This window comes from Eleginops maclovinus, chromosome 4, assembly GCF_036324505.1.
Source record: "Eleginops maclovinus isolate JMC-PN-2008 ecotype Puerto Natales chromosome 4, JC_Emac_rtc_rv5, whole genome shotgun sequence".
NCBI classification, from domain to species: Eukaryota; Metazoa; Chordata; class Actinopteri; order Perciformes; family Eleginopidae; genus Eleginops; species Eleginops maclovinus.
In genome coordinates this window covers 32,521,858-32,536,641 of record NC_086352.1, presented here as the reverse complement: position 1 = coordinate 32,536,641, position 14,784 = coordinate 32,521,858, and the positions used below count along the sequence as shown (strand labels likewise).

At 42.6% G+C, this 14,784-nt stretch overlaps 1 protein-coding gene across 2 annotated transcripts in view; it reads right to left on the bottom strand.

Moving 5' to 3' along the window:
• Positions 1-1,110: 1,110 nt before the first annotated feature.
• tshz3b (teashirt zinc finger homeobox 3b) overlaps positions 1,111-14,784 on the bottom strand; it is a 40,675-nt gene continuing 27,001 nt past the window's right edge. For both annotated transcript variants that reach the window (XM_063880469.1, XM_063880470.1), the window contains one exon: positions 1,111-6,373. In XM_063880469.1, the coding sequence (XP_063736539.1) occupies positions 2,778-6,373 (3,596 nt within the window). In that variant the 3' untranslated portion in view covers positions 1,111-2,777. The remainder of the gene's footprint in view (positions 6,374-14,784) is intronic.

Below are 14,784 nucleotides of genomic sequence, written 5' to 3'. Positions count from 1 at the left end.
TACATTTTTACTCTTACTACTTAAAGTATTTTTTTGATGCTCACACTGTTTACTTTTACTTAAATACAATATCAAACACAGGACAGGCATTTTATTTTTACACCGTAGTTGCTTCTTTTACTTACAGTAGGTAAATTATCTGACTATACCACCTCTGTTCTTAACCACATACAGTACCTCATGTGAGGCTTTTGACCAAAACACATTCAAATAACCGTTGACTTTAAGACGAGAGAACCTGAAATGGTAAAAAGTTAATCAATTTCTGCATTTATAGATTAATTCCTGCACCACTTTATACATACCTCTGTGTTTTTATCATCCTTTCAGTACTGAACACATCCCGGTTCTCGAAGATCTTTGGAACTAAGTCGGCTATCATAGATCTCGTCTTCGTGTAAACTTTAACTCTTCACTCCATCTGCTTTATCTTCTGTATATCTTACTGTTGTGCAGCATATCTCAAAAAGACAGTGATACAGCTCCGGACAGGGAAAATTATGAGTAAATAAACACTTGAAAGGACCAGCTCATCTTGTCAGCATTGTTGTCATCTCACCAATGAAGCCTAAACAAATATGTCTGCCAGGTGTCTTACCTCGCAGGGAGTAGTCACAAAATGGACGTTGGAGGTAATTATAGAGCTTGAGATACGGATGGAAAAATGTGTGTGTGTGTGTTCATATTCTGTGTGGTAAGACAAAGAAGGTGCGTATGAAGCTCTTTTGGGTTATTTGACTGCTCCACTGGCCCCTTAGAATGAAAAAACAAGCTTTTATCACATGACTGTTTACTGTTTCTGAGGCCTTTTGTTGCTGGCTTAGTGTTATATACAGTACATGCCTTAGTGTAAGCCACTAGGACAACAGAAGAGGCTACTGGGTAAACCCAACAATGATGGTGTCTGTTTGCATGTCTGGATTTGTGTGTGTGAGTGTGTGTGTGAGCCTCTGTGTGTGTGTTTGTCTCCCCCGCTGCTGCCACTCACTGTAAACTAGCATGCAGCTCGTCACAGACAGACGTTGACACACTCCCAGTCTAATGTGCTCATTAGGGACTGCACAGCACACACATAATTGATAGCCACGACACACACGATGCATACACACATTATTGCAAAAAACAGTTTCCTTTTTTTAATGCTGCAGTAGAAAACAAGGTTATATGAAGTCATATAATGGGGGTTCATTGTCAAGAACAACAACAACAGAAAAGGAAATGAAAAAAGACTAACGGCACAGAATGCATTACAGTATCTGTGCTGTTTACATGCCGATATTTTACACATAAGGATTCTTTTTTTTATTTCTCTACCCTGGCAGCTGTCAGTTACTTCAGCAAATTAACTGCCAGAAAATGTAGCAGATCTTGTCACTCAAGAGGTTAGTGTAACCATGGTTACCTTTCATATCCCAAAAAGATAAAGCTGCAGTGTGGAATCATGGCAGAGTAATTAGACAGAACAAAAAAGTAGGACCAATCGAAAAAGGCATTCAACGATATGAAACAACCAAGAGTGCTTATAAATAACAGTTTACATGTGAAATATCTTTATAAAGTAACATCTTTTTGTACAACCTTTTAATATCTTTTAAGTGTTCATACAGTGGCACATGTAGTAGTGTCTGGTAAAGAGAGTCTTTAACCCTTTGAGCACGAGTTGGGAATAAAAAGATTCACCTGTTGTCATCCTTTTGCTACCTATCTTTTTTTTTTTCGTATCCTTTTGATTAAATAACACATTTATAAAACTATTGTGCAAAACAATTTTATTCATGTCTTCATATACTGTGCACCAGCAGATAGTCATAATCCTTTTAAATTAAAAAATATAGAAATTATGCATAATTTAGACAGGAATTACTTAATGTTTTTATATACATATGTTACACAGACCTGAATTAATATAGGTCCCTGATCGACCAAAGTAAAATACTTATTTTTTTTCTTTATGTTTTGACCACATAGCTACATATCGTGTGAAATCCTGCAAACATACCTTAAACAAATATTAATCCCAGGATGAAAACCTTGCATTGAATAGAGTATCTCCTTTTTTTCTAGGATTAGACACTGTATTCGTCGGAAACAGCCATCTATATCTCACAATAGCTTCAATAATTCACAATATCAGATCTTGAGTCAATAGCATTTGGATTTCAGGTGTAGAAGTGCTTTGACGTACTCAGAGGGTTAAATTTCAAATGCTGACTCCAGCACAAAAAAAACAAAAACAAACAGAGCGAGCGGCAGAGTAAAACTAAAGAAAAATAAATCATGGAAAGTGCACCAGTTTTAGTTATAAAATGTTTAACTAAACTGTTTCATTTATGCATGCAGCTCATCACATCCCAGTGATGTCAAAATATAAAGGAACTTAATTCCATTTACACAAGTTTCAAAATACAAATCACTTCATTTTAGAATCTCTTTTTTTAAACCTTCATATACTGTATCTTCTCAATGACAGAAGCCCCCATCTGAACATCTGGAAGAAACGTCACTGTTCCTGTCAAAGGAGATCACTAAAATCAAGTGTCTTAGGTCAGAGTGAGTCTACCTCACACAGCAACTGAAAAAAATAAACTACTGCTACAACAAAAAATGTAAAACCATGTGCCAAAACTCAAAACAGTAGTTGTGTGGCATCTTTGTGCAGTTCCGTCACGTTAATAATCCTTTCTTTTGTTTGAAAGAAATGTCGGTGAAAGTCTTTAGAGAGACAGCAAGGAAGAGTGAGACGTTACAAAAGAACGCAGCATTGTCCCAAGCCAGTGCTACTGTTTCTCCAGCTCACACACATACATGAGATGGTCCTCGGGGGACTTCCCATGAGTTTTGCTCAGGTGAAGCTTGACTGCGTGCTTGCTCGCAAAAGTCCGGTTGCAGAGCTTGCACTGGTACATAGCGGCAATGTCATCGTCTTCTGGGGAGGGTGAAGGGGATTCAGTTGAGGGCAGGGAAATGGATAAGGAAGAAGCTAGGGATGTGGGTAAAGAGGAGGCTAATGGGTGGCTGGATGGGTGAAGATTAGCAAGCAGTTTTTCAGATAGTCCTTTGGCATGGCGTTGTTGATGATGTTGCTGTGAAATCTGGCTGAGCAGCTGCTCCCCAGAAAGCTTGGCCAGGTCTCGCAGACGGAACCCCAGATGGGATTCCAAGTGGCTGACATAGGTGGATGGCGAACGGATCTGAGAGGCGCAGTCGCTGCAGAAGAACACTGGGTGACCGGAATCCAAGTTTTTCAAGAACTTGGTGCCACCGGTTCTCCTCAGCTGGTACTTGACGTTAGCCAACCAGTGGGATATTGTAGTCATTGAGAGGCCTGTGAAACGGGAGATGTGCATTCTCTCCTGCGGACTCAGGTCCGACATCATATACTTGCCGTCGCTTGTTTGTCTCAGACTGGAGGCAAACTGGGCTTGTAGGATGAGGAGATGTTGAGGGTTCCAGTTGGACTGTCGGCCTTTGCGTTTCTGGGCTGGTGACACATCTTCTATATCCTCTTGTGTCATCCCTTCAATGTCGGAGCGCTCGGACAGGCTGGTAGGGGTGGAGGACTTGGAGACGGCATGACTTTCTGTCAGGTTCCTCAACATATCAGAGATGTCTGACAGTGCGTTTTCTCTCAAAGGGGAGCTGGACATAAAGGAAGCTACTGCAGCAGAGGCTTTGGTCATAGTGACAGTGGAGGATGGAGAAATCGAGGACGGGGTGGTGGTGGTTGAAGAGAGAGCTGTTGAACCCAAAGAACCACTGATGCCGTTTTTGTCAGCATGTTTGCCTTTGGTGAGATCGATGGGTTGGTCGCTGTTAAGATGTTGCTGGTAGAAGAAGCGGTCTAAGCGTTCATTACCCGACTTTTTGGTCTGTGCTGGTGGGGTGGAAGACGCCACCGCTGCTTTCTCTGCCAGGCTGTTGCTCATCTTGAACAGCATGCTCATGGGGTCAAGGGAGGGCAGGGCAGGCTTAGCGGCTTTCCCCAGGTGGGCGTTCATTACTGACTGCAGTGCGCTGAGAGGGTTGACGAATGGCTGTTCTGGAGGTGGATGGTCTGTGATGATAGCTGTACTTCCTAACAGGGAGGTAGGCAGGGGGGATGTCACATCAGTCGATTCCACTCCATTTTCCACTGTTTCCTTTATGGATACATCTCCGTTTGAATCTCTGAGATTGGCTCCGCTTCCATCACCTACTGCTTTTTCCGCTTCACTTGTATTCTCTGGAGTTTTACAGGCTCCCGCTCTGTTTTCTTTGGGTGAGTCTCCTCGGGCTGAGTTCCCTGCCTCACTGTTGCACGGTGAGGGTGTGGTTCGTCTCAGAGGAGATCCCCTCACAGCACTGCTGGGCTCTCTCATTTTCTCCTCTACCTTGGCCACTTTCTCTGTCACTTTCTTGACCAGTTCCTCCATAGCATGGAAGTTGTTTTTTGGCAGCGGGGAGTTCTGTCTTCTTGGATGGGAGATTAAAGGCTGGTTTTTACCAGTAGGAGAAAAAGTATCTCCTCCAGGGAACATGTATTTAAGGGCAGAGCTCTTTCCAGTGTTGCCAAGCGAGAGCTTCATTATGTTAGGGAGCTGGTAAGCAGCATGGATACTGGGATATCCACCCCAGCTTGGAGCTCCAGTCTGGGCTTTGTTGATGGCTGATGTCACTGTGTTCTCCAAGGACTTGAGGATGTCAAAACCCCCTTTTGGACTTTCATCAAGATCTTCCTCAGTCAGATACGAGTATTTTGAAGAAATGTCAAACTTCACTTCAGCCTCGTCCTCACCTCCTGCTTTCTTCTCCTTGAGATTATCATTGTTCAGGATGGACTCTTTAGTGCATTCCTCCTCCTTCTCCTCCTTTTTTATCTCCACAACCATGGCAGTGGGGGAGATGCTGTTTGGAGGAGGCACTGGGGCAGGTGGAGGGGAGAATGTTGTGGCAGCAAGGGGAACGGACTGGAACTTTTCTTCTGTTAAAATGGGTGTGGGGGTTGGGGTGGACGTTTCTAAAATGGGTTTGCCTTTCTTAATAGCAGAGTTGGTGACCTTAATAAAGTGTCCGGTTACCATCATGTGAGCCGTAAGCTCTTGCAGTGTGTCATGAGAGCTGCCACACTCCATGCATTTGAGGATCTGTGACTTCCTGGATTCAAACTGCCAGGCGTAGCTTGCACCATTCTGGTGTCCATAGCGGTTGTTAGGTGTGATGTAAGGATTGGTGACCTTCTGGTGTATGTCATTAGAGTCGTTGAGGGAGTTGGGCTTGGGTGTGGTGCCTCCATTGGAGTCTGGTGAGCTAGGGATGTCAAGGTCCATAGTGACTCTCTTTCGAGCCGAGGAGATAATCTTAGCTGCCACTGGTGTAACAGGCTCTTTCAGAGGCACTTTCTGGTAGTGTTTTGTCTTGATCATGTGGACGCTTAGGTCCTGAAGGGATTCGAAGGAGTGCCCACAGTACATGCACTTGAGGACTTTCTGTGCATCCTCTTTCCCTTCCATCTCTAGCAATGACCGCTTTCTTGGTTTCGACCACCGTTTCGCACCCTCACCACCTGTTTCGTGGTTATCATCTCGGTAGTGTCCTGTCTCGTTCATGTGCACCGTGAGCCCCACTAGTGTGTCGTAGGCTGCACTGCAGTCCTTACAGCGGAACTTGCTGGCACCAGTGAATATGGAGCCATACAGCTTGGAGCTCTGCCGGTACAGCTGGACGGTACTAAATAGGTTGTTCTCCGTAGATGCTGCAGATACAGCCACTGTGGGGTGTTGAACCATGCCCATTCTGTTGTGGTGGTTCTGTGTGGCCTGGAGGGTCTTAGCCATAGCTGTCTGGTGCCAGTCATAGCCTCCACTTCCACAGCTACTGCTACTGCTGCTGCTGCTGTTGCTGCTGTGGCTGCGAGGGGGTTTCTCTGGAGGGGGCTGGCTCAGGTTTAGATTCAGTGTGGACCAATAGGAGTTGGTCAGGAAGGAGGTGTAAATGGCCTTCATCTTCTCCAGGCTGTCAGCCACAGACCCTGTTGTCGCTAATATGGCCTCATCTCCAGTTACTGTGGCAGCAGCAGTGGCAGCAGCCATCATGACAGAGGGGGAAGATAGGGAAAGGGCATTCGGGTCTTTAGAGAGGAGCATATCATCCTCATTTTTAAGTGACGATATCTCAAAATCAGACATTCTGTCACTGGATTCACTCAGGTGAGACTCGCTGTCCAGCTCTTGCCCAGAAAAGTCAGCTGCATTGGGGGAGTCATGGAAGCCAGTGGATCCCGGCCTCTCCTGACATAGGAACTTAGCGGCAGGCTCCTCCCCTTCCTGCGCTGAGTCATCTCCTTCAAGGTCCTCATCCAACAGGGCTGCTTCCTTCTCATCTTCGGGGACATATGCTGCTCAGACAGAGACAAGAAAAAACAGAGACAGATTTGTTAGAACCACACTGACAGCATATCTAATGAAGGAGATTTTCAACTCTGTATTATTTTTTGTTCACCAAGCAGGGAACTGATAGAATCACAAGATACAAACATTCACTCTTTCTCAAGAGGAAACGCAGCAATCATCCAATGGCATTCACAGACACAAGTATTTCCTATCATAAACTTTTGCTGTAAGTCTGTTCTAACTTCCTTATTTTACATTGACATTGTTTTCAAATTGGAATCAAGTTGCCACCCCCTCCTATTCTCTCCCCACTCCCAGGTCTTTGTTCTGTACTGCAGAAAATCAGAGACAGCCAGAGAGAAAGAAAGACGGAGGATGGAAAGAGGGATGGAGGGAGGGAGAGGGGGGAAAAAAAGTCTCTTCAAACAGAACTCGCCACCTTATTCTTCTCAAGGGGCAACAGCTTGAAATTAAAACTAAATTTGAAATTAATGAAGCACATTCTGGCGGTGGCATTCGTTTCTGAAGTAATAAATTACTTGTATCAACCTCGGAGACAGCGGTTCCTGTCTGTCAATTAATATGTCTTACGCTTCTTCTGCAGACTCTAATGCATTCCCTAACAGACACACTCGCCATTTAAATTAAGCATGCATTTTCACTCATTACACTGCTCAGCCTTCGTCTCCTCGTAAATAAAAACAAATGTATGTACGTTTGCCTGCAACAAATCTCTCCCCGCAAAACACATTTGCTTCAATTACCAAAGATTAGAAAAAGTTTAGAGTTATTATTTACAGTTTAGCTTCAGGGAGTGGGCTTGAGGCTTTCAATTTATATTCAAATCCCTCTAGTTTAAGAATAATACAATGGAAATCATAAACAGAAAATATGTATCAAGACAAATCACATTCCGCCTCTTTGTACATCTATGAATGTTTTCTTCTGTTAATAAGTCTATGAAAGGGATGGGACAACATCAGATGAGAAATGCCGCATGCTCAAACTTTGTGATTAAGGCTGGATTTCTGAATAACAATTGAAGCATACACAGGCAACTTACACAAACTTCTTGTTTTAGCAACTACACTGGTAAAGAAGATGAGTGTGCATGTGAACGTCAGCGGCCTTGTGCCTAGCATTCCTTTCTGCAACAGGCCATCACTCATCTGGGCTGGTATGTAAACACAGAGCGAGGCGGTCAGCGGGACGGGTGTGGCACGGAAGCACATATTCAATCACTAAGTACCACTTTCAAAGGCATGCAAAGGTTAGATACATCTAAAAAGAACTGCAGAGTTGTGTAATATCTATAATAAAAATGCAGTTAAACTCAAGTAAACATGAAAACATAGTGCTGATAAAACATTAGTTTTATCAGAAAGGGCTAAAATGACAAACTGCTTATTTTTAAACCAAACAATGTCTTAACAAATAATGAAGAAACATATAAAATGTCATCTCATTACTGAAAAAGACTGGATTAATGGATAATAAAAATAATAATTTTCAAGAAATTCCAGAATGTATGAAAAAATGACTCAAATTTCTAAAAATCACCTTTCATAAGGTCCTAAAGTAATGTATACAGTATTCTACGAGTTACCTAGATTGAAAACAAAACTTCTAATCACGCCTACAGTTCAAAAATGAATGCCAGACATACAAATTGAAAACAGACGTAAACAACCTGCCATATCATATACCACACTTGAGCTGTTGTTGCTCCCATCTCTAACTGAGCACCGCAAGTTGTTTTGTGTGTGTGTGTGTGTGTGTGTGTGTGTGTGTGTGTGTGTGTGTGTGTGTGTGTGTGTGTGTGTGTGTGTGTGTGTGTGTGTGTGTGTGTGTGTGTGTGTGTGTGTGTGTGTGTGTGTGTGCGTGTGTGTGCGTGTGTGTATCAGCAGAGAGGAGTCTCTGTCATTGTCAGGGTACTGGTTGCCATCGGCAATGATACGACACCACTATGGGACAAACAGATGCACAGAGACACAGATATCCCTGAGCCCATCACACACACACACAAACCGTCTCACATATACACACACACACACACCCACACGCACACACACACACACACACACACACACACACACACACACACACACACTCACACTCACACACACACAGACACACACACACACACACACACACACACACACACACACATACACACACACACCAGTTGTACTGTAACTGCTGTACTCTAACAACTCTTTGCCTTCAGGCTATCTCAGGAACTTCTCCGTTAAACAAGCCCTCTCCTCCAGCATTCACTCTCACAAAAACAAAACATGTTGTCTATGAAATGCCTTTAAATGCGTTTAAAATAATGCATGATAACTATTTTTTTTATTGCATTTCATCTATGCATTGATGCATTTCAGCTGCATGTTTTTAGCATTTATGGATATAAAATACGCACACACACGCACAACCCCCATCTCAAGGTTTCAGAGCTTCCCCATCTCTCTTCCTCCCTCTCCCCCACTCTGTCTCGGAGACACATCCACCCGCCCGCACATACGTGCAGCCGAGCAGACCCACATGTACATGCCATCTGTTCTGAATCAGCCAAAACGACAGCTGTTTAAGAGAACAATGCTCTGGCTGAGGAAACAGCCGAACACAGCAGCCCAGCGCTCTCATCAAGGCCAAACATCAATGTGAAATCTCCTTTAAAATTCAAATTAGCTGCCTCTGTGTGATAGGAACACAGTGTGTACTTCTGTCTATGTGTGTCATCTGTGTACCTGCAAATGTGTGATAGAGACACATGCTGAGGATCAGGGAGAAAATTGTGTTTGCCAGAAAGAGCCTGCGTGCACTGAAAGAAACGGCGGTGTGTGTAGGCTATATCCACCTACATGGAGCAAGAGGAGCATGATGTTTGAGGCAGAGGTTGTTGAAACATGGAAACATTTTGACTTGTAACAGGTGCAGTGTTGCAATAAATTGATACAATGGTTTGCATCAAATCTGCTAATCTACAGCTGCCTGCATGGTTTAGTGACATCCTCAAATACAGCTGATTACAGTGTACGTACAACGTGGCTTCCTTTGCTGTGTCGCTGTCCATCGAAACGTAGCTGGAGATGTCACTGTTTGATTGTGTACAGTAGTGGATCCCAATCTTTAAATGTAATTTATATCCTCCTGCTATTTTATATGTCTTTTTTATTTAACTATTAGCATCTCCTGTATTATGAACACCTATGTAGTATGTTCTTAATAATGTTTAAACTTAAAACCGATATCATTAATACATTTTTTAGGACAAGCTGTTGTGATTTCATAATACTACTGCAAACAGATTATTTGTAGTTTTTTTTCAGGGCTGTTTGCTAGCTTGTCCCCAAAAAACAAAAACTAATTAAAGCCAAAAAATTACCAGCCAATAATATGAAGCAAGATAGAGAGAACCAGTTCTTCATTGAGCCAGATGTTTGTGTTTTTCCCAGATTGGGGAAAGTGTCACTCTACACCTTATCCATGAATGCAGTTATTCTTGCAGGTAATGCAGTCCAATGACACTGTCACCAAATTCATTGTGCAACCCAAAAATGGAAGAGAAGGGAGGAATAAACGTGGTAGAAGGAGATGATAGGAGGGAGGGCTTTGGACGGAAGTCAAGACCGGGGCCACACACACACACATTCATGCAGAGATGATCCCCAAGGCTACAGGCCCGGGTCCAGGCCGCAAGGTTCACAACACTATATGACCCAGCATACTGAAACAAATATGGAGAATACACGCACACACACACACACACACACACACACACACACACACACACACACACACACACACACACACACACACACACACACACACACACACACACACACACACAACTGCTGTAGTAGAGGAAGCCTGGGCCAAACACTCCAGGTAAGCAGGTGCCCTTTTAATTAGCAAAAAAAGAAAGAGAGGTAACAGATGAATTTTCAGCAGGGTGGAGTAGCTGGTTTGATGTCAATTTTCAAAAAATGAGCAGAGAGAGATTGAGGATTTTGAGGAAAGGAAACACCATGCTGTTGTGCTCGGAAAATATTCTTCACATCGGAAGAAAATTACAAACCCCTTCTGTAATAGTAAATAAATCTCATGATAAAAAGTCAAATTAAAGTAATTTAATATGTTGGATTTAGGGTCAATAATACCCCCTGATTCTGAACTATGTTTCTGTGATTTCTATGTGAGGAAATGCCTTTGCACTCTGCAGATGTTATGATGTTAGGAAACAGTTTATCATGCTTATATAACCACTTAACAGCCCTATCAGACACACAGGCACGCCAGCGCTGCCTGTTTACACTTCTGCTTGTGTGTGTGTGTGTGTGTGTGTGTGTGTGTGTGTGTGTGTGTGTGTGTGTGTGTGTGTGTGTGTGTGTGTGTGTGTGTGTGTGTGTGTGTATGTGTGACAGTCCACATCAGTCTCATGTAGGGATTTTTTGTTGAGACAAAGCTGAAGGCCTTTCTCACATGGACCCAACGTGTGAGTGTATTTATACATATTTGTTACATCTATATACCCCCACGCCGATTCCCACTTAATGAGATCCTATAATATCCACCCTCGTCCCCCTCCCACCCCGTCTCCCTCATCCTTCCCCAATCAGCAGCGCAACCCACATTAATGAAGTTAATTGAATACGAGATCGATAATGCTTAATTATTGTGATTTGACATGCACAGACAAATTGGTGGGATGGCTTGTTTGTGTGTGTGTCCAATGTGTGTGTGTGTGTGTGTGTGTGTGTGTGTGTGTGTGTGTGTGTGTGTGTGTGTGTGTGTGTGTGTGTGTGTATGTGTGTATGTGTGTGTGTGTGTGTGTGTGTGTGTGTGTGTGTGTGTGTGTGTGTCGAGGGTGGTTAAAGGGGCATGGCTGGCTGCAGTGCGAGCCTTGGTTTCGCGAGGCGTGCCATCGATCTGAAGAGGTGTTCCATCGACCCGGACACCTGACGAATGGAGCTGTTCCTCCAACCGGCTACATGATCTACCAAACTGGGAACATGTTTACGGTAATATCGCACAGAATGTTTCTCCGCTGGCTCGCCATGGTTCCAGAGACACATACTGCTTCACGAAATGTGCACAAAAAACCTTGATAGTTGTTTATGACATTTTATTTTGCCTGCTGTAATCAAAATGATGGTGAATATAGCTTTTATATGTTTGTTTACGTAATGTTACTTGCATCATTTAGTTAAGTGTTCTGAGAATCAAATGAATGCATTTTAGAATGATAGGCCAATTTTAGGCATTAAAATGCTTTGATTTTATCTCTACGACAATCAATACGAATTAAATAAAATAGTAACGGTCTGAACTAAAAATACAAATGTTTAAAAAGACTATAGTAGTAGTTGTCAGGTGTTGAATGTGATTTCGCCTCTGTATTATTACTAATCATTTTTAATATGCATACTTTATAAAATGTCAACACGATATTTTTGGGAAAATCTGTTAGAAAATGTTTAATTGGTTGAATAAGGAAACCATCTTCAGTTCTGAAAAGTTTAAATTCAATATTGAACCATTACAACATTCAATTACAATAGTTAAGGGTAACTTTTCTGTAGTTTTTTTCAGTCTATCCACCTCTATTGTACATGAAAACAGTTTCATGTTGATGTGTTTGAACAGTGTCTTTTTTTATGCTTTTACACTCTAAAATGTACTTTTTCCCAAGCCTGGTTCTGCATTAGCCTACCATATAAAAGGATTTTGATGTGGAACTAGCTCCACGCTGAAAAGCAGTAATGAACAGCATGTGATAGTTCAAAATATGCAAAATGCTTTAAAAAAAACCTGAGATAATATTAGCATATACAGCATATAGTGGCAGTGGCAAGGGGAGTGGGGGGGGCCAGTGAGGGGAGATTAGATTTGGAGTGGCAACAGTTAGTGTGACTGCAGCAGCATCGCAACACACTGAAATACTGCGATTATTCAGAAACACAGATGCTGTTGTAGCGTGTGTGTGTGTATGTGTGTGTGTGTGTGTTTGCATGTGTGCATGCGTGCATGCGTGTGTGCTATAGCCTGGCTAATCATCTCCCCATGCCACTCAGCTGGGGAGCTGCTGACACTGTATTTACATGCTGCTGTTACAGTGCCAATACAAGAGTGTGTGTGCCGGGGCCAGAAAGCTACTGACAAACTCACTGATGCATGTTTGTGTTTGTGTGTGTGTAGGTGTGTGTTTATGTGCTTTATTTATACATGTGCAGTGTTTATCTAGCAAAACAGATCAATTGTTTTCTGTCCAAAATACATCAAATGCAACACCAATTCAGATTTAGACAAAGAGAACACCAACACACTGACTTGTGGGGATGGGTGTGCGTTTGTGTGTGTGAATGTATAAAATACAATACAATATATTCATCTATTTATAAAAAAATTGGGACAAAAATGTAAAAAACTGAGTGCCAACTCATTATCCAGTCAGTAATTCAGACTACTGGCATCCTAAACACACATAAGAGAGTTAAATATTTTCCACAATACACACACACACACACACACACACACACACACACACACACACACACACACACTGAGCCTCTAAGTGGCCCCTGTCTCAAAGAACAGCAGCTGGAGGAGGAGCTTTAAAAGTGAACAGTATAGAAAACAAAGATTGCTATCTTGTTTAACCTAAAGACTCATGTGGGGAAATTGGTTATAGACCAATCAAAAAGTGGATAGAAAAAAAGCACTCCTCGGTTAAACCCATGCGAGGAAATACAAAAAGAAAGAAGAAGAAGATATGTTGTTACCATATTGGTCAGATGATGCTCCTGTGCTGTATTACAAACCTGGAATAAAGTGGTGCAGGAAATTGTCCTGAAACCCGGAGGTGAGTTAGCATTTCACCACTTCCGGCTCCCTCGTCTCAGAGTCAATAGGATTTCTCCGTAGGATTTTGGAAAATTGAAATAAGTTCTGTGGTTGACACAACTTTAAGAGACGGATCACGTTTTATATTTACTGATTTATACACATTAGATAAATCAGCAGTGAAAGGCACCATTAAATAAGTTGTTGCATGCTGTACAGTAGCTCACATTGCTCCTCCTATAGTTTGTCTGACTCGACACCTACAATAACTACATCATGTGTTTCTCCATTCATTGGAAAGTCCTGACAGTGTGTAGTAACAGTAGGGACAAAAATCAAATGTGCTTGTTCTTTGTAGTGTTGAGTACTGGCCCAATTAAAGCATTGTAAAACACAATATATGCGCTCAAGTGTTAGCATAGGGCTGCTATGATGGTTTTGTGTGTGTGTGTGTGTGGTGTGTGTGTGTGTGTGTGTGTGTGTGTGTGAGTGATATCTTGCTCAACCTACACTAATATTATCAGTGGGTGACTGTTTGTCAGTAAATGATCCTCTGCCTGTCCCTGTTATTCAGGGAGCTTGCACTTAGAGCAGCCATACTCTCAAAGCCCACAGGGCAATGTGGGGTCATAAGCACTCGTCCCAGGGGATGTGTGTGTGTGTGTGTGTGTGTGTGTGTGTGTGTGTGTGTGTGTGTGTGTGTGTGTGTGTGTGTGTGTGTGTGTGTGTGTGTGTGTGTGTGTGTGTGTGTGTGTGTGTGTGTGTGTGTGTGTGTGTGCAGTTAGCAGGGCTGAGCAATATCCATCATTCCCACCATCTCCCATTTGTTTCTCTCCTCTGAACTCCCTCGATCCTTACCTACTACTCCCTCCGTTCTCTCATTGCCATTTATTGTGCCATCATCTCATGTCCGCCTCACACACAACTATCTGTGTTCCCTTTCACTTAAACATTAGTTTTGTTGTTTTTTACTTTTTTTGTTCCACTCCTAGATTTTTGTTTCTTTTGGTCTTTGTCTTTCTCCCAGAGAACAAATCAGATGTTCTAAGAAGCTAAGGGTACACGTGTCATAAATTGGCATACTGAAGACACACATAAACACTATGAAATGCATTCACATGATTGGCTCTTTGCTCACCGTAAGGTTGGGTGCAGTGCCATGTGTGAAAACAACCAGTTGAGTTAAGTGTCTCAGGTTACGTCCACTGCTAGCTTGCAGCGCTACATACAGCTGGGATCCGTTTGGTTGCACGTCAAAAAAGTTAGCGGTAGCCGATGGAAGTTGAAATAATAAGAACTTTGAGCGCAGTGGCACACAACCGTTTTACCGCGTATGGTGTTAATGGATATTAATGTACAATAAATGTAAGACAAACTAACGCCTTTCGCCTTCTTATTCTGAAGTCATCTAGACTGTTTCTGAGATTGCATATGTACGAATCATTGTTTCACAATCTGGGTTGTGTTTGATTGAGCGTGGAATGTTTGGCGTATTCAGCACGAGATGTGTGCGTGTTCATGGCATTTGTTTTATGACACCAACCTTCAAGAAACAGCAATACAATCT